At 43.4% G+C, this 21925-nt stretch overlaps 2 protein-coding genes across 3 annotated transcripts in view; one reads left to right on the top strand and one right to left on the bottom strand.

The window, feature by feature from the left end:
* Positions 1 to 15347, top strand: part of DMTF1 (cyclin D binding myb like transcription factor 1) — a 27981-nt gene extending 12634 nt beyond the window's left edge. For both annotated transcript variants that reach the window (XM_042872303.1, XM_042872304.1), the window contains 9 exons: positions 1128 to 1237; positions 2182 to 2410; positions 4093 to 4244; positions 5771 to 5986; positions 8527 to 8612; positions 9279 to 9437; positions 10089 to 10475; positions 13075 to 13222; positions 14035 to 15347. In XM_042872303.1, coding sequence (XP_042728237.1) covers positions 1128 to 1237; positions 2182 to 2410; positions 4093 to 4244; positions 5771 to 5986; positions 8527 to 8612; positions 9279 to 9437; positions 10089 to 10475; positions 13075 to 13222; positions 14035 to 14144 — 1597 coding nt within the window. In that variant the 3' untranslated portion in view covers positions 14145 to 15347. The remainder of the gene's footprint in view (positions 1 to 1127; positions 1238 to 2181; positions 2411 to 4092; positions 4245 to 5770; positions 5987 to 8526; positions 8613 to 9278; positions 9438 to 10088; positions 10476 to 13074; positions 13223 to 14034) is intronic.
* Positions 15339 to 21925, bottom strand: TMEM243 (transmembrane protein 243). The gene is made up of 4 exons (XM_042872305.1): positions 21794 to 21925; positions 18828 to 18878; positions 17758 to 17862; positions 15339 to 15857 (listed from the first exon to the last, which is right to left on the bottom strand). Exons 1-4 carry the CDS (start codon positions 21869 to 21871, stop codon positions 15735 to 15737), a joined length of 357 nt encoding a protein of 118 aa, XP_042728239.1. The 5' UTR covers positions 21872 to 21925; the 3' UTR covers positions 15339 to 15734.

The following is a 21925-nucleotide window of genomic DNA, read 5'->3' as shown; positions in this document are numbered from 1 at the left end:
ATATTGAGTACCTTGAGTGGTTGTAACAGGTTGTTTTGTTGTATGAAATCACTTGGAGTCGCTTATGAAGTCAGGTGTAAATTTGAGTTCTTCACCTATCAGAAGGTTGTGGCTGCTAAATTAATCTGAAGAGAAATCAAATATATATATATTTTGATTATTTTTTAGTGTATATTCAGGACTTAAGTAACATGCAGCAAAGCCTGAAATAAGCCTTCTGCTGAAATGAGTCATGTTTCAGATTTTTACAAGCACAGTGAAGCTCAGTTGTGGTTGTGTTTGTGAAAAACAGCGATCCTTTTCTTCACGAAACTCCTGCAAAGGTTGTTTGTGAAGAAATTTACTGGTCACGGGTAGGATTTCCCTATAAAGTATGAGAGAGACATAAATTGTCAATAAGGCTTTTTTGGTTTTGTCATTAGATGAAGAGAGAAGGGCAACAGGCTTTATCTCCTCTTAGAGCTTGAAGAAACCAGTTTGAAGAAACCGTGCTGGGCTGAAGGAAGGCAGAGGGTTCATTACATTGTGTTGATAGATTTGTTTAGGTCAATTTAGCTGGTTTGTCACTCACAAGATGCCTGTGGCTCCAGTGGTGTCTGGAACACTCATGGCTCAACATGTTAAGTAACCCTATATTGTGTGTGGCAGGAAAATAATAGTTAAAATTATGAGTATGATTTTGCAGCATTTTGCCTCATTTAACTTGTAGCTTGCCTGGATTTTGATTAGGCATTACTTAGATTTCTCAAGCAGTCTCTATACCACTACAAAAGAAATCAGGGAACCTGTGTAGAAGGGATATTGCATGTTTGTCTAAATGTTCATACTGCGCTTATGCAATAATTATGCTTCACAACACACCTGAATGACAAATAGATAATAAGTTATAGATACTTCTTTTAAAAGCAAGTATCCTGAGGCTGAGCTGTACTGCTGAAAAGATTTCTAGTGATGTACAGAAAAATTATCAGTGATAACAGAAAATATATTAAAAAATCTGTACAGTAGTAACAAAGTGACTTCTCATTCTGTTTTTAAGTCTGCGAGGTGCACATTTTTCCTACTTTTGTAGACAGTTACTTTGGTCTGTAAACGGATATAGTGCTAATAGGCATGTTTCTCTTCAGACTGAGAATAAAGCACGGCAATGACTGGGCCACAATAGGAGCTGCACTGGGGAGAAGTGCTTCTTCTGTAAAAGATCGATGTAGATTGATGAAGGATACCTGCAACACAGGTGAGGTAAATGCCAGTCAGTGACACATTCCAGTTAGAGCTGTCCCGTCTCTGCCTCTGTCAGTAACTGATTAGATACAAGGAAGAAATTCTTCGTTATGAGGGTGGTGAGATACCAGAAGGGGCTGCCCGTGGAAATTGCAGGTGCCCCATCTCTGGAAGGGTTCAGAGCCAGGTTGGATGGGGCTTTGGCAACCTGATCCTCTGGATGGCATTCCTGCTGGTGTTAGGAGGTTTGGTATTGGATTATCTTGGTTCCTTCCAACCCAAAGCATTCTGTGATCCTGTTTTCAGATGTGTGAGTCTGGGCTGAGTGAGTAAGGTGTGAAATCTGGGGACCTTTTTAGAATGCATTTAGTATAAGTTTCTGCTGTTTATCATCTTAAATATCAGTTCTGCAGCCAGTTATCCATCATGTTTATGCCACTAGAGCGTATTTTATTGAAGTGGATTAAAAATACTTTGCCTTGTATTGAGTGTTTATAGACATACACTTTATGTCTTTATGTCAGTTAAGAGACAGGAGCACTTAAGGAGTAAAGTATTGTTTATTTTGTAATTTATATATTTAAACGAAGAAGAAAAAACTTCATCAGACCTCATGTAATCATTGTAAGCTGGAGTTTTACGTGTTCAATTTACTTCAACTCATATAAGTCGTGTAGTTTGGACCAATTTGCTCTGATATTTTGATAAGTTCTGTGTGGCTTCATTCATCCACAAGAAGAGAGGATACAACTTGACAATAGCCTGGCAAAAATGAATGATGAACCCTAACCCTATTAGTTAAGAATGGATTATACTGTAAATTGTTGGTAAATGAGAACAATCATACCTTCTTCACAAGTCCATACTTGGATGTGGAATACGATGTTAGGTGATGTCACAGATCAGAACAGAGGTCAGCTGTTGCTGGTTAAGCTGGAGGGCTTTTTTCTCTTTCAGGAAAGTGGACAGAAGAAGAAGAAAAGAGACTAGCAGAAGTAGTTCATGAGCTAACTAGCACAGAACCAGGTGACATTGTCACGCAAGGTGTATCATGGGCTGCTGTAGCAGAACGGGTCGGAACACGCTCTGAAAAACAGTGCCGCTCTAAATGGCTCAACTATCTCAACTGGAAACAAAGTGGGGGCACTGAGTGGACCAAGGAAGATGAAATAAATCTGATCTTAAGGTTTGTTATTTTAGTTGCTTTTAACGGTTCGGAATATGTGATGCTAGCAGGATTCCATTGGGGTCCCTTTTGCTGGTCTCTTAGAGTCTTAAAAATTTTAGAAGCTTCCAAAAGTCACTGCTGCATTTACAGTTCCCAGAGATTTATTATTGAACATATTTTTTGTTTTTTGTTTTTTTAGTGAATTTTAGTGCTCGTGAAAGGTGTCAGATTGAAAACCCTGGAGACTGAAGTCTTCTTTATTCCACAGAACAGGTACAGCACAGGCAGCGACCATGCAAGCTTCCCACACATTGCCCCACCAATGCGCTTTAACCCTTAACTGGAGGGTAGTTCAGTCTCCCTGCCCATTCAGTCCTTGGCCTCTCTGATGAGATGACCAACAAGGGTCAAGTGTGGTGGTGGTTTCTGTGATGTGGACATCTCGTCTACAAAGAACTAAACTGAGACTGCAAATTAATTTCATGTAGGCTGACAAACATTGATTGGATTTCAGCATTTTTGATGACTCTATTTGAACTGGCAACCTGGTAGTGAAAAGCTCAGTAACTTTGGAAATCTTTTGCTCTCTCCAGTCCTCCTCCCATTTCAAATGCCTTTAACTCAGGCTTTTTAGCCAGTGGATTTTTATGGGTTCATAATTGGGGGTGGGAATAAAAATCCTGGGCATATAAGGGAATCTGAAAATTATTTACAGAGCACTATTCACTGATTTCCTGAATCTGTTTGACCTGATCTCAAAATGAGTAACCTGATTCTGCATTTCAGTATGTGCTGGCTATAATTCCTAGTATTTATGCACAAATGGTATCTTTTTAACTCTGCAGTGCAGTCATCCTTCAGGATTGGTTTTGGTACCTTTTTCCCTTTTTTTTTTTTTTTTTTGTTGTTTCTTTTAGCTATCAATATTCAGTATCATTGCTTGATTTGTGAAGAGAATTTAACTTTTACAAAAAATCCTTTCCCTTCTTGCTTTTCACCTCTCTTTCATGTGCTCCAGGTACAGATGAGCAGGAGGCACTTCAGAGATGTTAACAGTATTCAGACAGGTTCTGGTAGAATCCAGTGTTGTGCGTAACGTCTGCCAGAACTGTGTGGAGACTGCTCCTTTCCTGGAGAGCCTGATGGGATTAATTTATGAGGAACCATTTAATATTGTAGCTAATTTCATCTTTATCTACTTTGGCTAAGAAGCATTTGAGAGGAGGCAAAAAAAAAAAAAATTAAGGATGGATGAGTGTTATTTAGGAGAAAACAGATGTAAATATAACATGAAATTAATTAAGAGTTTAGAGTGAATCTCAGGAAATATTTCCCGCTATGGAGATGTGTTTGAGGAATGATCTTCCAAAGAATAAAAGACACAAATGCCATTGTTTGTAATGCCTAACAATAATCTGAATGAAGCCCTAATGTGTATGTAATAAGGAGAATAATCCTGCATGGCAAGGAGATGGACTGGATCATCTAACAGGTCTAGTCCATTTTCTGTTGTTCATGATTTTGCTTGACCTCTGGCAGCGTGGAGCCTTGGAAGCGTATGTCGATACATGAGCTCTGGCAGACTATTCACTAGCATGCCATTTTGCCTCTGTTACATGTGACAAGACCAGAGATGTGCAACACCCCTTGTGGTCCAGAGAGTGGTTTCTAACAGGTGAATGTTTTCTGTATCCTGTCAGGATAGCGGAACTTGAAGTTTCTGATGAGAACGACATCAACTGGGATTTACTCGCTGAAGGATGGAGTAGTGTCCGCTCACCGCAGTGGCTTCGGAGTAAATGGTGGACCATCAAAAGGCAGATTGCAAACCACAAGGATGTTTCATTCCCTGGTAATGTACTAGTTGTGCACTTTCCTGAAAACTTCTTTCACAAGCATCAAAGGAATAAGGCTGGATTTTTTTGTCTACTTAAAGCGTTGCAGGCTGAAGAGCACATTGCTTTTTAAGCTGGAAGTTACCAGCTCCTTGCCATCTACTGGCTAAATTGCATCCACATCCAGTCCCTTGAGTGTTTCTGTTGAAACAAGCCAAATAGTTGTATACAACTGTAGATTTTGCCAAGTCCCTTATCTTCGTTTTAAGTGAGAGCACATAGATGAGCAGATCAGCTGGCAGGTCACAGCTGATGACAGTCTTTGGTATGTAGGGCAGCGGCCCCTTCAGTTTCAGGAGGATATAGATTTGCAGCCTAGCAGTGTCACCTCAGATTAGGTCTGTTGCGTTTGTCATTTTAAAGGTAATCTGTGTGAGGTTAAATGTTGGCTCTGTGTTGACTGCAGCGAAAGGCAAATCAGTTACTAGCTGTACAGTGAGAAAGGCTCGTCAAGGTTGGTCTCGATGATCTCTGGAGGTCCCTTCCAACCCCCACGATTCTGTGAAGAGTGGAAGAATTGGAATTATAAAGCTCTCTAAATGTCTCACTCATCACTTTCACTCTTGGTCAAAGAAACTAGCGCCAAAGCATATCTCAGTTGCTGTGAACTTCCCTTCTGTCCTTCTTTTCTGTTGCAGGGAGAAGAAGAAGGTCAGAGAAACATAGAAATTAGTCATATTGTAATGAAAGGTGTAACATGATGGGAGGATGCAGTTGAGAGGGTGTCCCTGTTACACTTAGTATGGTACAAAACGTATGTTAGTAGATAGTTGTATCAAATAGTGGATAATATAAATACATGACTGAATCCACAAGATCTATTCCTATTTCCTAGATGAAAAATGCTTGTGCTGTCAAGAATGGAAGATGAGTAGCATTTCCCTCTGTTGCATGCTAGAAAAACAAAGACCACAGCTTTGTCACTTTGTTTATGTCAACTGCAGAGGGACCACAGTGATAGTAAGGGAAGATAGGTGGGTGGTTTTATTGGAGTAATGGGCCACTTTGTATGCAGATTGTAGTGAAGCTGCTGAGAGATTAATTCTGACTCATGATCCCTATTGCCAGTGACAGGTCTGTCAACTACATGAATAAATCCAATCCAATCTTTTGCAAGATTGGAGGTTTACTTCTTCACAGAAACATTGCCCAACTAGTGGTACAACATTTAACTGTAACTTGGCAAGGTACTGTGAAAGCTTTTGAAGAGGTCTAAAATATTACGAGCATTTCTTCCTTTTCCACGCATGCTAAAATATCTAGGTTCCTTGAGAAATTCAGGCTTACCCCAGTAGGTAACTATAAATGAGTTGTATGTATGTGCTAACTTTCTAGTTTAAAATCTCTCTGAATGATTTAGGTTCCAACTTCAGAAGGATTTGGTTGTTTTGTTCTGTTTTTTTTTCATCTTCGATAAATGTCACATGCAGCATTTCAAATGCCCTTCTTCAACATACTCGAGCATGAATATTCTTTCTTTCAGTGCTGATAAAGGGTCTTAAACAACTGCATGAGAACCAGAAAAACAATCCAGGGCATCAGCTTTCAGAGAACAAATCTGGAGGTGGATTACCAAACAGTAACTCCAGTTCAGGGGTTCAGCACGTGCAGATTCGAGTGGCTCGCTTGGAGGAGAATGCAGGGAACACACCAGGCCCTGTGACAGCTTTGCAGATCCCAGTCCAGATTACACATGTCTGTAAGTAGCTGAAATGCACGACTTGCTGTCCTCTAATGAAACTAAAGCTTTCTTATGTTAAGAAGGTGAAAGAGGAGTTAATTCTGCTTTGGTCATGACATAATTTCAGATAAGAATTCCTGGGTTCCGTTTACCCATTTCTATCTTCGTTAGGCATATTTAGCTACAGCTGTGACAATAGGAGCTAGACATGGCAATTGGAGTGCCTGCACACTTGGTCTCTCTCTTCATGGATAGAAGAGCGTGCTGTATAACATGTTAGTTGGAAAAGTGTCTTTTGAAAAGGCCTTTTGAGAGCATGCAGAAGCCTCTTAAGGAAAATGCAGTAGATATGTTTAATCTTCAAGTTTTTTCTGGTAACTCTTGTCCACAATATGGAATATAATCTACAAGATCTTTTGTGAAATACGTTACACTGCTGTGCCTAACTTCTGATAAGGAGCATTGAAACAAGAAGGTATGCAATAGTTTTTCCAGTCCTGCTCCATTTTATGCAGTTATTTCTAGGCAGTGGAATTTCTGGAAAGCGTTAGCTGCTGATTCACACTCATGAGTTCAGCTGATGATCTTCTCTAACCATTTTTTTTAAATTGGTGCTTCCCATCCTCTTAAGGAAGAGCTTTACTCATTAGCAAAAGTTTATTACCAGCTCTACCCTGACGGTCATTCTTACTGTTTGCTTTTGTAGCTAATCGGATTAGGTAACTCTAGTTACTCCAATCCTGTGACCCCCTAAGCAGCCTGTCATCTCCATTGGCTACCATTCTTCAATTTAGTTGGCTTACTGATTAAAAAGTTAGTTAGTTAGGCTAAGAACTGATTCTTCAGAGTATGAGTAGTCAGGCCTTTGGTAAATAATTTTCTGTTTATAATTTCATTAGATTAATCTGTCTTAATCTACTTAAGTGCCATCTTCATTTTATTTAGTTTATTTCTTAGAATGCTATGCAGTACCATGCTTAGAATGTTTTACCTGTAGTACAACATCAGTAGTGTCGTAAGTTCTACCCATCTTGGTCAAAGCTACTGGTTTTTGATGAGGCAGCTGGTATTCTGTAACCCTTCTCGGAGTTCTGTAGTGATTATTTTGTGATGTCACTCACCTCTCTGCTTAACAAGCCTCCTCCCCATGCTAATCTGCTTTCTAGAAGAGTTTTGCTTGTGTAATCAAAGTGAATTTTTTATCATGTCTGTTCTGTTTCTCTATGCCATGAGAGATAAACCTATTAGACAATTGCAGCTGTGTATGATAGCAGGCTCAGTGTTTCAAAGGGGTAATTCCTATAAGCAATTCAGACACAACTGGCTAGGTAACAGACAGGCCACATCTCACAGCTATCTGCTGCTGGGTGCCAGGAAATCTGCAGCAGGAAACCTTGGCGTGCCACTGCAGTAATAAAAGATTCAAACTCAGAGCTCCTGTCAGCAACCAAAATTAGTCTACTTTGAAAGCACAGACTCTGAGATGGTTAAGCTTTCAGTGCTTGTAGCATTGCTGTTGTCATATCTTTTGCCCTGTAAGTATGGAATTACTGTATAATCTCAGACAAAGTACCAATTTGTCTGCAGCTACCTGAAACTTCTGAGTTTTTCAAGAGTAAAGTTCTTAATTCTGGTTCTAAGCAGAGTTTTTGATACCTTTCAAAGTCTGGAGTACTATTTGTTTAGGCATGGTGATCCTTAAATGTCTGACACATTAACTATATGTTTTGCTTTTCATAGCTACTGCTAGCACGAATGGAAGTAATTACTTAAATGCTTGTAGTCATAGAGTGATAGAATCATAAGGTAAGACATGATAAGAATGGTAAGAGTGATGAGAATACTTACTGTAGCTTTTCTACACTTCAGTCACAACACACAAAATACCTCTGGGAGTGTCTGATCTGTCATCAGTGGCTGACGTACTGTGGAGAGCAGAAAGAGTTAAAACCAAAAATGAAAATAAAAAAGTAATACAAAAATAAGCATCTCAATATTACATCTGACAGTGGTTTTAAAAAACAATACTCAATTCCTAAGATATCATTACACCAGAACTTAAAAATTTCATACACATCTTAAGTACTTAGATGATGTTTAAATAAATAGATGACAGAGGGCAGTGAAGCACTGGAACAGGTTGCCCAAAGAGGCTGTGTATGCCCCATCCCTGGAGGCATTCAAGGCCAGGCTGGATGTGGCTCTGGGCAGCCTGGTTTGGTGGTTGGTGACCCTGCACACAGCAGGGGCTTGGAACTGATTGATCATTGTGGTCCTTTTCAACCCAGGCCATTCTGTGATTCTATGATGTCAGGTGTACTGTGTTTACTTTTATCACTGTGCATACTTTATTTTGCTCCTTTGGAGCTTTCTGTACATGATATAGCATCTTAAGTACCAATTAGAGAGCCTTGTCATTAGGATTACAGTCAGTTTTCTTTGCCATATTACTAGAATTAACAATTTTCTGCTGTGTAGCAATTGTAGTGTGTAATGCACTCTGCAGCACTGAAACATTTTGGTTTACACACTTACCCTTTTTTTTCTTCCTTTTGCAGCCTCAACAGATTCCCCTGCTGCTACAGTTGACTCTGAGACAATAACACTGAACAGTGGAACACTGCAGACCTTTGAGATTCTTCCAGTAAGTAACAGAGAACTGGTGGTTAGTTAGGGTTTTTTTTTCTCTTCAGCACAGCTATTTCTGAGACTGGAACTGGTGTTTTCAGAAAAAGAAGTCTCAAATGGAAAGAGGAATTTAACAGATATAAAACTTCTGAAGGTTGTAAGCGAAGTGTATTTCCAGAGCTTTAATTTGTTAGGTCTATGGACACAGTGTGAATTACAGTTACATGCTTTAAATCTATCTTAATGCTTTAATGCTATGAAGTTTTTCTTTATGCTGATGTCTTGTCGAAATCTGACATAACAGGCAGAGGAAGCTCCCAGCAAGTAGAGATTCTTTTAGTTCCATTGTGCTGTGATTTGTAGCACTTTGTCTCATTTCAGTGTTGACAGTAAGTGGAATGTATTCACTTTCTACCTGCTGTTGTACCTCATAATACAGTTCTACGTGACTTAATATTTGTCTCTGTAGCCTAAGGCTGTAGATGAGATTGTTTTTACTTTCTTGAATACAGTAAAGCAGTTGGTGCAGCAGGGATTGGGGTTTGGTTTAGTTTTGGGTTGTTTTCTTTTTTCAGGGGGCATTACAGTTAGACTAGTTGATGTAAATAAGCATGCTTTGGGTGCTGAGTGTGGCCCAGGAAGGCGGTGTGTTTGGGCATTAAATTTGTGTTGTCTCTTTTAGTCTTTCCATCTCCAGCCTACAGGAACACCAGGTACATACTTGCTACAGACAAGCTCAAGCCAAGGTCTTCCTTTAACACTGACAACTAGTCCTACCATGACCCTAACAGCTGCTGCTGCTCCAGCCTCCCCAGAACAGATCATAGTTCATGCCTTATCTGTACGTATTCTGAGCAATGAAATGACTGAAGTGTGGGCAGGGAGGGAAGTTTAACAGTGCAGGCATCTGTGTATTTGCATGTTAAATTTGTAAAGCAGTTCTTAAGACATAGCACAGTTACTTTACTTAAAATACTAAAATGTGAGTGTGTATCTTTTTGTATTGTCTTTTAAGTCTCTTTATGTTGCTTGAAAATTTGGCTTAGATAAGTTCTTACTGTGGCTGAACATGATGTCTCCATCTAGTGGTTTGTCCCAGCAGAACGACAGTTTCCTGATGTTTCATTTATTCTAACAAGCAAATACTCATGTTCACAAAACTTACAGCGGGAGTTCTGGTCTTTATTAGAGGGAGAGAAAGAGAAGAGACTGAAAATTGAATAACAAATGCAATGTAAAAGTCAGGAAAAGAAAAAAATCTCTAATCTTTTAAAAGTCTGGGGCAATCCTCACCTGAACAGTTGCTTTTGTTTCGTAATATGTGTGTACTTTACACAGTTAGCACAGGGTCAGCATGTGATCTGTGTTGATGCACTGTGTGTGTAGACCTCAGTTACATTAGTAATGCTGCTTTTCTGTTTGCTGAAAGATGTGAAGATACCTGAGAGGTTTTTGTGTCTCCTTTTCTATTTTTCCCCAAATATCCTTACAGCCAGAGCACTTGTTGAATACAAGTGACAACGTCACAGTGCAGTGCCACACACCAAGTGTCATCATCCGCACCGTCGCTGCTGAAGATATCTCCTCCTCTGTCACTCAGGCAGAACTTACTGTTGATTCAGACATTCAGGCAGCTGACCTGACAGATCCACCTGATAGCCTGGAAACAAACAGCTTCCCTGATGATATCCATCAGTCCAAGCTGAGTGATGAAGAGCATTCAGCGTATAATGAAGATGATGCCTCAAAATTCAGCAGCAGGAATAGTAGTGAACTGATGGATGGAGTTATGGTAAGAACTGAAGAGGAGATTTCAGGTGCCAGTCTGAAGCAGGAAGAGGATTCTCACTCTGATTTACCCAGCACATACGTCACTGAGGTAATCAAGTGGATAATACCTGATTTTTTTTCCCTGCTTCTATATTGAGAATGATTTCCTTGCGTCTTTGACCTTTATGCTAGTCTATTCATATCAGTATGTCAGTGATTTAGTGCATATTGTAATTCTGAGGGCTTTATTTTTAAATCCTCTATCATTAATATGTTATGAATGTGAAAGTGGTATGGTTTAATTTGGAACTTGGGCTTAAATTTGACTTGAATACTTCCCTAGCTGTGGAGTTGCTTCACCACTCAGGGTACTTTAGAGTGGTGACTGTAGAAGGTAGTGGCATGGAACAGCTGTCTTCATTACCATTTGATGCTGTTTAAACCAGGCTGTGAAATTTTGATGTGTGTATTTTACAGGTAGGTAGACTGCTGAGCAAAGGAGATGAGAGAGAGACAGCTTTTGCTCTATGAATTTAATAGTGTATTTCTATGTGCACCACTTAGCTTGGTTTCCATTTTTGAGGACTTCCTTTAAACAGTGTACTCCAGTTAAGTATCTGTTATGTAGGAATGAGAAGCATTTAAACCATCTAGGTCTGTTGCTTCCATCTCATTCAGCTCAGATGCCTCTGATGTAAAAACAAATGTATCCAAATTATTTCAGGCATTTGGAGTGTTTATATAGAATTCTTCCATCTCTCACTGAACCTATCACAGAGACTAAGGGAAGGAGAGTGGACATAGAAAAAGAGAGTGATATTTAGTGGGTAGAAAATAAGTCTTTAGAAGCTGGATTAGGTTAGACAGTGACAAGCAATGAGTTAGACTCAAATACTGCCTCCTGTTCTCCAAAACAGAAAGCTTTACAGTTGCTGTAATTCTGCTTTATATCCCTGTTGAAAAATCCATTGTTAGTATATCTGGACTTTGTTAGACTTTGGCTTTGCAAAACTGAATAGGCATTGCATATCCGTTGTGGTCGCACTAAGAGGAGGATCCTTGTATTTCTCAAAGGTCTGCTATTACATCCAAAGGTGGAGATTATTGTTCTGTGTTCTTCTTTCTTGTCTCATGGTAGAAACAGTTATAAAATTTGTTCTTCTTTATAATTCTTATTTGCTTTATCCTTTAATTAAATTCAAGTTTGCGTGTGCATAAGTTCCGGGAAGCAGAGAGTGTGGGTTTCTAAATGAAATGTTACTCTACAAAGACAGATCTAAATTCTGCTTACTTTAAGCCAGTGTTATTCTTCTGCACTTGTGAGCATTGTGCTGTTGCTGTGAGTATGGGCAGTGGGAAGTACTCAGTTGTGCTGCAGAGAGTTGTTATTTCTGATAAATGACAAATTGTGACAAAGGTGCCCATTTGTCACAATGGCATTTCCAGGTTTTTTTCACACCTCCTTTTCTCAGTTTTAAGCTTCGCCACATCATGCTTTTCATGGGTGGGTTTTTATCTGTGTTCTCTGCAGAAATTGACTTTTGCAGCTCCGGCACACGGTGCCTTGCATGAATGGGTGCACATCTGGGGTGAGCTTAAATCACTGAGCTGCAGCACAGGTAGTCAGCTCATCTTCAGCAGCACCACACAAAGGGTGCTGCACAGTGCAAAGACTGCACAAGATGCTGCCTGTGCAAAAACACTGTGGAAACTATATAAGGAAACAGGTTTCCTATAACAAACATGGAGATTTTCTTGAGCAGAAAAGTTATCTCTACAAACATTTCCTGTACCCTCTGAAAACAGGGATAAATCCCTGTATTTTCACTCTGCCAGCTACATTTGCTGTCATTCTGCATCAGTAATTCCTGAAGGCAGAATGAACCTTATGCACGTTGCACACACAAACTGGGATTCAAATGTCTGGTTACTCTGTCAGTATTAACTAGGATGTCTTCCAGTGCACATGCAGAACCAGGAGTCCACCGGAGTGTGCTGTGACACCAAGTAAGCCAAGTGTGTTATTTCCTATCAGTGCCAGCACTACCAGGAAAGAGGCAGCAACAGCAGCTGTGGGACGAGAAGAAAGTAGGGATATTGACAGCTTGCACCTGGAAGGAATGAGTGTGTTGCCAATTATTTTGATATAATGTGGTTCAACCAAAAAAGTTCTGAGCCACCCTTCAGTCAGCGACTTATAGGACAAGGCACAACATTTAAAATTGGTCTTCTGAGCTGTGTGTCCATTGGTTAAGACTTGTCACAGAAGCAGGAGTTACGAGACGAAGTTATTAAGCTCAGGTAAACCTATCACATCTGTGGAGTTGGGACGTGCTATAAAGGTATTGCTTCAGTCTCTCAGAACATCTAGGGAGCAAGTAGAGGAATGGATTAATTATTCCTGTTAATAGACAGAATTTGTTACTTACACGGGAAGGTTTTATCACTACTGTGCAGTCTCTCATTTCCTCTCCCCATGTCCTCGATGCTGTTCACAGGGTAGAATTCTCTTTTGAATGCCTATCCTAGGATGAAATGTACCCTGCGAATGCTGAAGTAAGTAGCTCAGATGTTGACATTTCAACTGACAGAGATAAAATTCATCTGGGGAGTCTGTTCCTTCTTCTGAAGTATGGCAGGCCAAAACAAGTTGTTCTGTTTTGCTACCCAGAATAATACCCCACATCCTTTCCTTCTGTGTTTTTCAGGACTTGGGTTCTCCAACAATAGAAGAACAAGTTGATCAGCCTACAATAGATGATGAGACTGTGCTTATTGTTCCTTCTTCCCATGGTTTTATACAGACATCAGATGATATAGACAGTGAATCAGTGTTGCCCTTGACAACTCTAACAGGTAGGACAGTCCCTTTGTAGGATTCACTACATCAGAATAGCACTTTTGAGTTCCTCAAACCGTGCTTCATAGATCCAGATCCTTATTTTCTCTAGAGTTGTTTTCCTTATTATTGCTATGAAACTTTAACCAATTTGATTACACTTACATCAGTATAAGTGGAAGAAAGTCTCACTTAACCTCCTGGGAAAAGCAGTAGAACTGCAGGTGCTTCCTGACTTGCTGAGCTGTTCCCGTTGTCCTTGAGCCTTGAATTAGTACACATAGGCTAATGAGTAACTGTTTATTGCACATTTCTTCATGCCTGCTGATAGAGTTATATTGGTTTCCCATTTGAGAGAACACTGGAGACATCTGAAATGCAATTTGCCACTTGTTACCTCTCATAGTGAGAGGCTGGGCTCTTTGGGATGTTTGCACAGTGCTCACCTGGAAGGGCTTGGTAGCTTATGCCACACTTTCCAGTGCCAGCAGTAATCTCATACTTGGAAACAGCATAGGAATATTCTCCCAGTGCTGCAGCTAACAAATAATCCTTTCTGGAGGAAGGATCTCCTTGCGTAGCCATCTTAGGGTCAGCCTTAGCCCTGGTGCATTAACACCTGGGGAGTCCAAACCTGGGTCACGCTAGTTGCGTCTGTATTAGTCATGGCTTTGCTTGGAACTAGAAATTGAGAACTAGTTGCACTGGAGTTAACATTGCCTAAAATTGTTCCAAAGCTCAGAGTGCATTTTCTGTGTCGTATTTAACATTTTGTTATAATGGAACACTAAATAATGGGTGAGTTGTAATTTACTGTGTCTCTTGGCAGATCCTATCCTACAGCATCATGGAGATGGGTCCCACATTATTGGCTCATCACTGGGCAGTCCTGACTCAGAAGATTCGAAAGACGTTGAAGATCTAGTGAGCTGTCACTGAGAGAAGCAGTAATCATGTCCATTTTGTATTGACTGTGTTTGCATTGTGAAATTAGTTACAACCCTGTGCCACGTTTCCAAAGAAAGCAGTCAGTCCATGTCTTTAAAAAGAAACTTACAGTTCGAAATGACGACGGTGCACTTTCTCTGCTCAGGCCATTTACCTCATTTGTGAAGGGTTACAGAGCAGCCAATAGAAGCCTGATGTACTATGACCCAACCAGGGTGTTCCAGTGTTTCCCTGTTGGCAGTGCTCACTGCCAGGAGCCACGTGGTCAATTCTGATCTGACTTGTGTTGAACTGCACATCTCAAAAACTGGACAGAAGGCAGCGATTGCGGACTGTAGCCTCTTAGTGCCACAGCAAGAAATAGTTTGCACATGTTTCATGAAGAATGGGTGATGATTTCTGCACTTACTGACTCTTGCAATATGTGGAGCAAGACTGTTACATTTCAGGAAGAAATGTGTTCCATCAAAGACTTCAGGGAGCATGGGTAGCATCACAAAGAAATGGTCTGTCTTCCCACCTCATCATTACTGTGTCTACAGCATAGGACTTCAGACAGGTGCTTATGGGATTTGTCGGGTCTGCTTGTTCTGAGCATCCGTTGCTGGCAACGGATGGAACTCAGATCATTTGTGGAAAATCTTTTTTGTTTTCCTTCTTCATCACTACATTAAGCTGAATAAAAAGGGAAGGCCTATGAGAAAGGGAAGCTACTGGTACCCGCCAGCCTCTCTCTGAACTGTTTTGAAGGTTGTTGTGAGTATGCTGGAACATTTGGTCTCACTGTTTACATGACAGTACCAGCCACCTCTAGAGGTGATTTATGCAGCAAGGGAGTATATGGGAGGTTGGTGTGGAGGTGGCAAAGTCGTGGAGAAATAGGTCTGTGAGAATTTGGGCACAGAGCCCTGAGGCAAAGGAAGCCAATTAATTCCTACGCTCAAGGGTTGCAACAGACACTAGGCTGAGCAGCAGCCTGTTAGCTAGGGACTGAGAGTAAAAGCTATAGAGACTAAAGACTCGTGTATAAATTATTTTATTTATTTCTGTAATTAGCTCTTCATAATCAAGAGTGGGTCTTTTTCAGTCTGTGTTTTTGTTAACGTGAAAAATAAGTTGTAGTTTCAAATGGTTGCCTAGGGAACAGAAGTAATTGTATATTCAGTTTAAACAAAATAAAGAGTATTTGTCTTATGTAACTGTAAGATGCCATTTATTTATACTGCTACAGATCCTTGCAATGCTGCAGTTTATTTGTACAGTAATAAAAAATGCTTTTTTTTTTTTTTTCCAAAATGAAAAAGCTTGTGCCATTCAGAAACATCAGTACAACTGGAATGTTCATTAAGTGCAACAGTAGCTCTTCAAAAAAAAGCAGGATGTCACATCTTATGGCAATAATTCTCCCCAACAAGAGGGACATTACATATACATTTACATGAAAATCATGTACTGATTTGTCCTTGCACAATCCACTTCTTTCAGGCTAACTGTACTCGTTTGTATGTCTCAGGCAGAGCCGAGAGCTGAGCTGAAAGCAGTCTGACACAGCAGCGTCATCGCTGGAATTCCCAATGACTGTCATTTGCCCACTTCATGGAAGTACAGGTTGGCACATATACATAACATGACAATAGAGAATAATACATAGTAAATTAGGTTCCTGAATTTAGGTTCCAGGTCTCCCTGTCGATACCAGTAGATCTAGAAGAAAGAATGAGTTTAGATTAGCTAAAATGTCGTATTTCTTCCTAGGAAACTTTCTGCAGAAACTGAACTGGCATCTTCTAGAATTGGGTAGGTTTTGTTTTTTGTTTGTTTTTTTTCTTAAACAACCTAGCTTTATCCAACCAGAGAAAATAGTTAAGATGCAGCATTTTCCTTTTCCTTGAATACTTATGGAATATGCAAACAAGAATTTGGCAAGGTGGTTTCCTCCGAAACAAGGCTGTCAGTGAAACCGAGGTATCAGGTTGGCCATGAACTCTTGGAAGGAGTCCAGAAGGAGGGCCACTGAGATGATCAGAGGGCTGGAGCACCTCTCCTATGAGGAAAGGTTGGGGGAACTGGGCTTGTTTAGCTTGGAGAAGAGAAGGCTCCAGGGAGACCTCATTGTGGCCTTCCAGTACTTGAAGGGAGCACATAAACAGGAGGGGAACGGCTGATTACAAGTGTAGACAGTGATAGGATAAGGGAGAATGGTCTTAAACTGAGACAGGGGAGGTTTAGGTTGGATATTAGGAGGAAGTTCTTCACCCAGAGGGTGGTGAAGCACTGGAACATGTTGCCCCAGGAGGCTGTGGATGCCCCATCCCTGGAGGCATTCAAGGCCAGGCTGGATGTGGCTCTGAGCAGCCTGGTCTGCTGGTTGGTGACCCTGCACATAGCAGGGCAGTTGAAACCAGATGATCATTGTGGTCCTTTTCAGCCCAGGCCATTCTATGATTCTATGAAGACATGGGTTGTCTTCTCACATTTCTTGAAGAGATTTTGTTTTCACAGAATCATAAAATCGTATGAGTTGGAAAGGATGCTTAAAGGTCATCTAGCCCAACCCCCCTAGAAAGTACAGGAACACCTACAGCTAGATCAGGTGTTCAGAGCCCCATCCAACCTGACCCTGGATATCTCCTTGGATGGATTCTCCACCACCTCAGTAGCTAACTGTTCTAGTGCTTCAATGCCCTTCCTGTGAAAAACTTTCTGCTTACATCCAGTCTTTTTCCTTATATCCAGCCTCTTCTTGCTTGAGAGTGTTTGGTTGGTTGGTTTTTAGGCACTCCCACCTGTCTGCAGCCAAGTCAGCAAAGACAAATGGAAGGTTACGTCCAGCACAATTTGTTTTGGAGTGACAACCAGCCACAGACCGAAGCATTTCAATGTCCTTCCCTTCTTTTCCCTACAGTGGTATTACAGAAAATCTTGTGAATTACATGGGGATTTTTCTGCTGAATGACTCACAGGGAGGGTCCTCCCCAAACTAGAAGCTGTTTTCAAGACCACAGAAATACAGACGGTCATCTGGGGCTGAGCAACACTGATTCGAGGAATAGCAGAATCCATGTTGCTGCAGTGTAAGATTGCTAACGATGCAATGCCACAACTCACAAAAACAGCTGCCACCAAAGTTTCACAACAGTAATTACAGATCATGCCTGCGCCCTTCCTCAAGCAGCTGCTAATTAGCAGGAGTGCACTTGTTCTGCAAACTGAAAATAAAACTGGCAGTAAGCTGACTGCAAAAGGATAAATGGTCTTCAAGCTACCAAAAAATGAGGCTGACTGAAATGGTGTTTTTGACACACACAGATCCAAATTTAAGGGGAAAGGTGACCTGTCCATGCCTGTCCCCATTCTGCTCCTCTTCCCTTTGTAGGAGGAGGAACTGGGCAGTGTGGAAAATTAACTGGAAACACATCTGGGTTGTGCAGTGTGACCTAAAGCTGACCTTGGAAAAGGTGCATTAGCAAGGCTTCCTGTGAGGCAGTGAGATCCCACCAGTCTCTCAAGAGTGTAAGAAAGTAAAAGGCACCACATAAACAAGCTTTTACTCATGTTCCACCCAGAGACACATGAAAGCATACAGAGCAGATGAGGTACTTACAAGTATGCCAGCAGAAATGCAACACAAGAAGATGCAGATAGCAAAAAATATATTCACAGGTTTTGGAGGTAGTTGTGGGAAGACAAAAGCACTGATCAGAGTGACCTGTAAGGAGGAAAACACAGATGAAAAAGTTTGATCTCTCCAACCTTCATCTCTGTGAAGATGCAAGGTTCTCCACATTGGCTGAGCACCACAGCTGCCTGTCAGTTTCTCATCAACCCTTGTAAACCCAGAGACCATCAGCCTCCCCAGGGTGAGATGTCAACTCCAAGGAAGCCAGCGGGCACAGCAGTGCACACAGACCATGTGTGGAAGCCAACCTTCCCATCACAGAATCACAGGGTTGAAGGGACCTCAAGGATCACGAATCTCCAACCCCCCTGCCACATGCAGGGCCACCAACCTCCACATTTAATACCAGACCAGGCTGCCCAGGGCCCCATCCAACCTGGCCTTGAACACCTCCAGGGACGGGGTCCCAACATCCACAACCTCTCTGGGCAGCCTGTTCCAGCACCTCACCACTCTCACTGTAAAGAATTTCCCCCTGACATCCAACCTAAATCTCCCCTCCCTTAGCTTAAAACCATTTCCCCTTGTTCTGCAAGCCATTCTAATAGTTTCTCCCCAGCCCATCCCTGTCTCCTCTCATACACTACAGAACCAACACTCCAATTGTGGTGGTGGTTGGTTTGTCGTGAAAGTGTGGGGAAGGCACAGCTTGAGACCTTGTGACTTCTTTGAGAAAACACGTATGTATCTGTACATGGAGGATGTAAAGACAACCAATCTCCTGGATTAAGGCCTCCATACGTTGGCATGGCACGGACATAAGCTCCCGCATCATCAGCTGCGGTTGCTTCAGTACAATCAGCCCTATAATGTCACGCTGGCAAAAGTTCAGAACGCTGTGTAGCAACCAGGCCACAGGCATCTAAGGGACACTTTCACTCGAAAACTCAAGGATGGGTTTCCTGGGGGCATTACCAGCACTGGCAGAAGGGAGGCATCACGTTTTCACCTGATCACCTACAGGAGACATGCAGAACAGGACATGGGGTACTTACTACAAGCAACAGGAACGTCAGGCTGCCAACAACTAGATTGATGATCCTGTCCTAAAGAGAGAGAGGAGAATTACGCACACACCAAATGCACATAAACCAGACACAGAGCACTGAATCAGTGAGCATTCCTGTTATCAAAAAAATGTGCTTTAACCTCAGTGCCTGAGAGTGACAGCATGATCATAGAATTGTTTAAGTTGGGAGGGACCCTTAAAGCCCATCTAGTTCAACCCCCTGCACTGAACAGGGACATCCACAGCTACATCAGGTTGCTCTGAGCTCCATCCAGCCTGACCTTGAGTGTCTCAGGTTGGAAAGGGGGAACAGAACCTGCATTCAGGCACCAGCAGCACAACACTGCCACATGGCACCAGTCCCTGTGGGTCAGGGTTTCCTGTGAGTGCTGAAATTTTCCAAGCAGGCCACTGGTGGAACAAGGTATTTCAGGTTACAGAGATTAGAGGCACTGATCCTGAAATCCCAGGCTTGGCAGAGCACTGACAGGCTGTGTTCCCTGCAGCCACTTCAGCTCCAGGCAGCTTAGCACAGCAAAAAGGTTAAAAATACACAAGCAGAGGCCGAGACGGCTAAAGGGGATTGGAGATGATGGAGCCTTTCACCTCTGGGCCACGTCCCAGAGCACAGACTGGGACAGTGATGGGCCATTTCCAACAAGCAGCACCATGCGCTGCCCTGGGGAGACTTTGCTCCGGGATCTGCATCACTTTATTATTAGACTTGCACATCCAAGCCATGAGACTGCAAGACTGCATGTGCCAGCACAGCCTGAACATGGGGACTCATTTATGAGGGGATGCCCCATCCCTGGAGGTGCTCAAGGTCAGGTTGGATGGGCCCTGGGCAGCCTGAGCAGGTGGGAGGCAAACAACCCATGGCAGGGGTTGGAGCTGGGTGGGGTTTAAGGTCCCTTCCAACCCAAGCTGTTCTATGATTCTGTGACCCGCAGGCATGATGGAAGAGCCATTTTCACATCTCACATCAACAGCTCCAGATGGCCAGCAGTACTCCCAGCATGACTGCAGCCTACCGCAGCCACAGAGGACACCTCAGCCTATAACCAGGTGACACTGCACGGAACTGCACGCACTGTGACCCTATACACTACAGGAACCAAGCTCAGCTCCTCCAGCCACATGCCTGCTGTGCCCTCACCATCTCCTCATTACCACCCTGTGCTGCTCAGCCTCCTTACTGCTTTCTTCTCCCACCCGCAGCAATTAGTGCCCACTCAGCTATACTGAAACGTTCCCACCACAAAGCAACATGAGCAGCTTCCACTTTTAACTTCATCCTCCAGAAATCCCACACCTGTGATGCTTTGCCTATTGTCACATAGCCTCTCCTGCCTTCATTCTGCACTGCTTGCTACCCAGCGCTGCAGCCATAGTAACGGCAGCAGAATCTCCATCTCCCCATACTGATAACCTCCATATGGCTGCACCTCGGGGCTGCCCCTCACATCCCGAAGCCCTTTCTGCAGACCTCCGTGGTCCCTGATGCTCCGCCAGCTCAGCTCTGAGCCCACCAGAGCACAGCAGCACCACATTTATAGAACATCTCAGGTTGGAAAGTGTCCCATTAGGATCATGAAGCCCAACTCCCAGCTCCTCAGGGCCACCCACCCAAAATCCAAACCCTATGCCTGCGAGCGTTGGCCAAACACTCCGTGAACTCTGAGCTCAGGCTGCCCTGGCTAGGCTTTTTCCATGCCCACCGCCCTTTGGTGCAGACCCTTTCCTAACATCCCCTGCCCCTCCTTTCTGCAGTTCCATGCCATTCCCTCAGGTCCCATCACTGCCAAGGCCTCCCCTGCCCTGACCCCCATCTCTACAGCACATCCAGGCACCCACCACCCACCCAGAAATCCCCACCAGCCCCATTCATGCCCTGGTGCTCATCCAAACCCGCTCCCATCTTGAGACGCAGTCAGCTCTCACTCGGACCCCTCCGGCATTTGTTCCTAAGCAACCCTGGGAATTCCCAAGGCACCATTCAGCACCAGCACAGAGATCCTTTGTCCGGCGCTGCCACGGATACGTGGACCTCTGCCTGTCCCATGCCGCAGGTTTCCAAAAACCAAACACAGCAGACGGGCAGGGGGGAGATGTGCAGGGTGCTGGATCCACAGTGCAGCACACGAACTCAAATTAACGCCTGGTGGTTCTTATTGACTGCTCCCCACCACACGCAGAGCAGCAACAGGAGACAGATGGGAAGTCTGGGAACAAAGGCCTGCCAAGGGATGGAGAGTTGTGTCCCATCTCTGGAGATGCTCAAGGCCAGGCTGGATGGAGCAGCCAGCCCACAGCAGGGCTTGGAGCTGGGTGGGCTGAGGTCCCTTCCAACCCCAGCTGTTCTTTGGCTCTATGATTCTATGATGAATTAGGGGGTTGCCTATTTGGAAGAAGCCCTGCCCAGTCCTACTGCACTGTGTCCCAGTGCTGCCAGGCTGTGCCCACTGTTAACATCGCACAGAATCATAGAAGCTTAGAGTCGGAAGGGACCTCTGAAGGCCATCCAGTCCAACTGCCCTGCAGTGAACAGGGAGAGGTGGAAGTTTGAGCTGTAGGGGCGAGCCCAGAGTCTCCTCTTCAAGTGGGAGCAGCCTTGCTTTGGGGTCCATCCACACATCAGTTTCTGGGTCGGGGTTTTGCTGTGTGAGCAGTGCATTTTCGTTGGCAGGGACACTGGCTTTGCCATTCCACAAATTCAAAGGGTGTTGCTGTTTTTTTTCTCCCAATCCGGCAGTGTCTTTCTGTTTTTCTTCCTTTTGCGGACAGCTTCGCCGTCATTTCTTTGCTTTCTGCTGCCGTCCCGGGGCTGCCAGGGGGAAGATCCTCCCCCTTAGTTGGGGCCGTTTGTCTCTGCGGGACGTCATTATCGAGGTACTCCTCCAGCAAAGCCATCCGCGTCCCGTCCCCCCCCTCCTCGGCCGCAACCCTTACCCTGGTCGAGGTCTCCCCGAACAGCGGGCGGTTGTCCGGCCCTCCTGTGCCGTAACTCCGGGCGGCGAAGCCCTCCATAGCGGGGGGGCGCTGGGGCAGCTCGGGGGGGGCGCGCCCTCATGCTGCGCTCCG

Source organism: Lagopus leucura, unplaced genomic scaffold (genome assembly GCF_019238085.1).
Source record: "Lagopus leucura isolate 7727_CA_CO unplaced genomic scaffold, USGS_WTPT01 Super-Scaffold_100008, whole genome shotgun sequence".
Lineage (NCBI taxonomy): Eukaryota > Metazoa > Chordata > Aves > Galliformes > Phasianidae > Lagopus > Lagopus leucura.
This window is presented reverse-complemented; position numbering and strand designations above follow the sequence as displayed.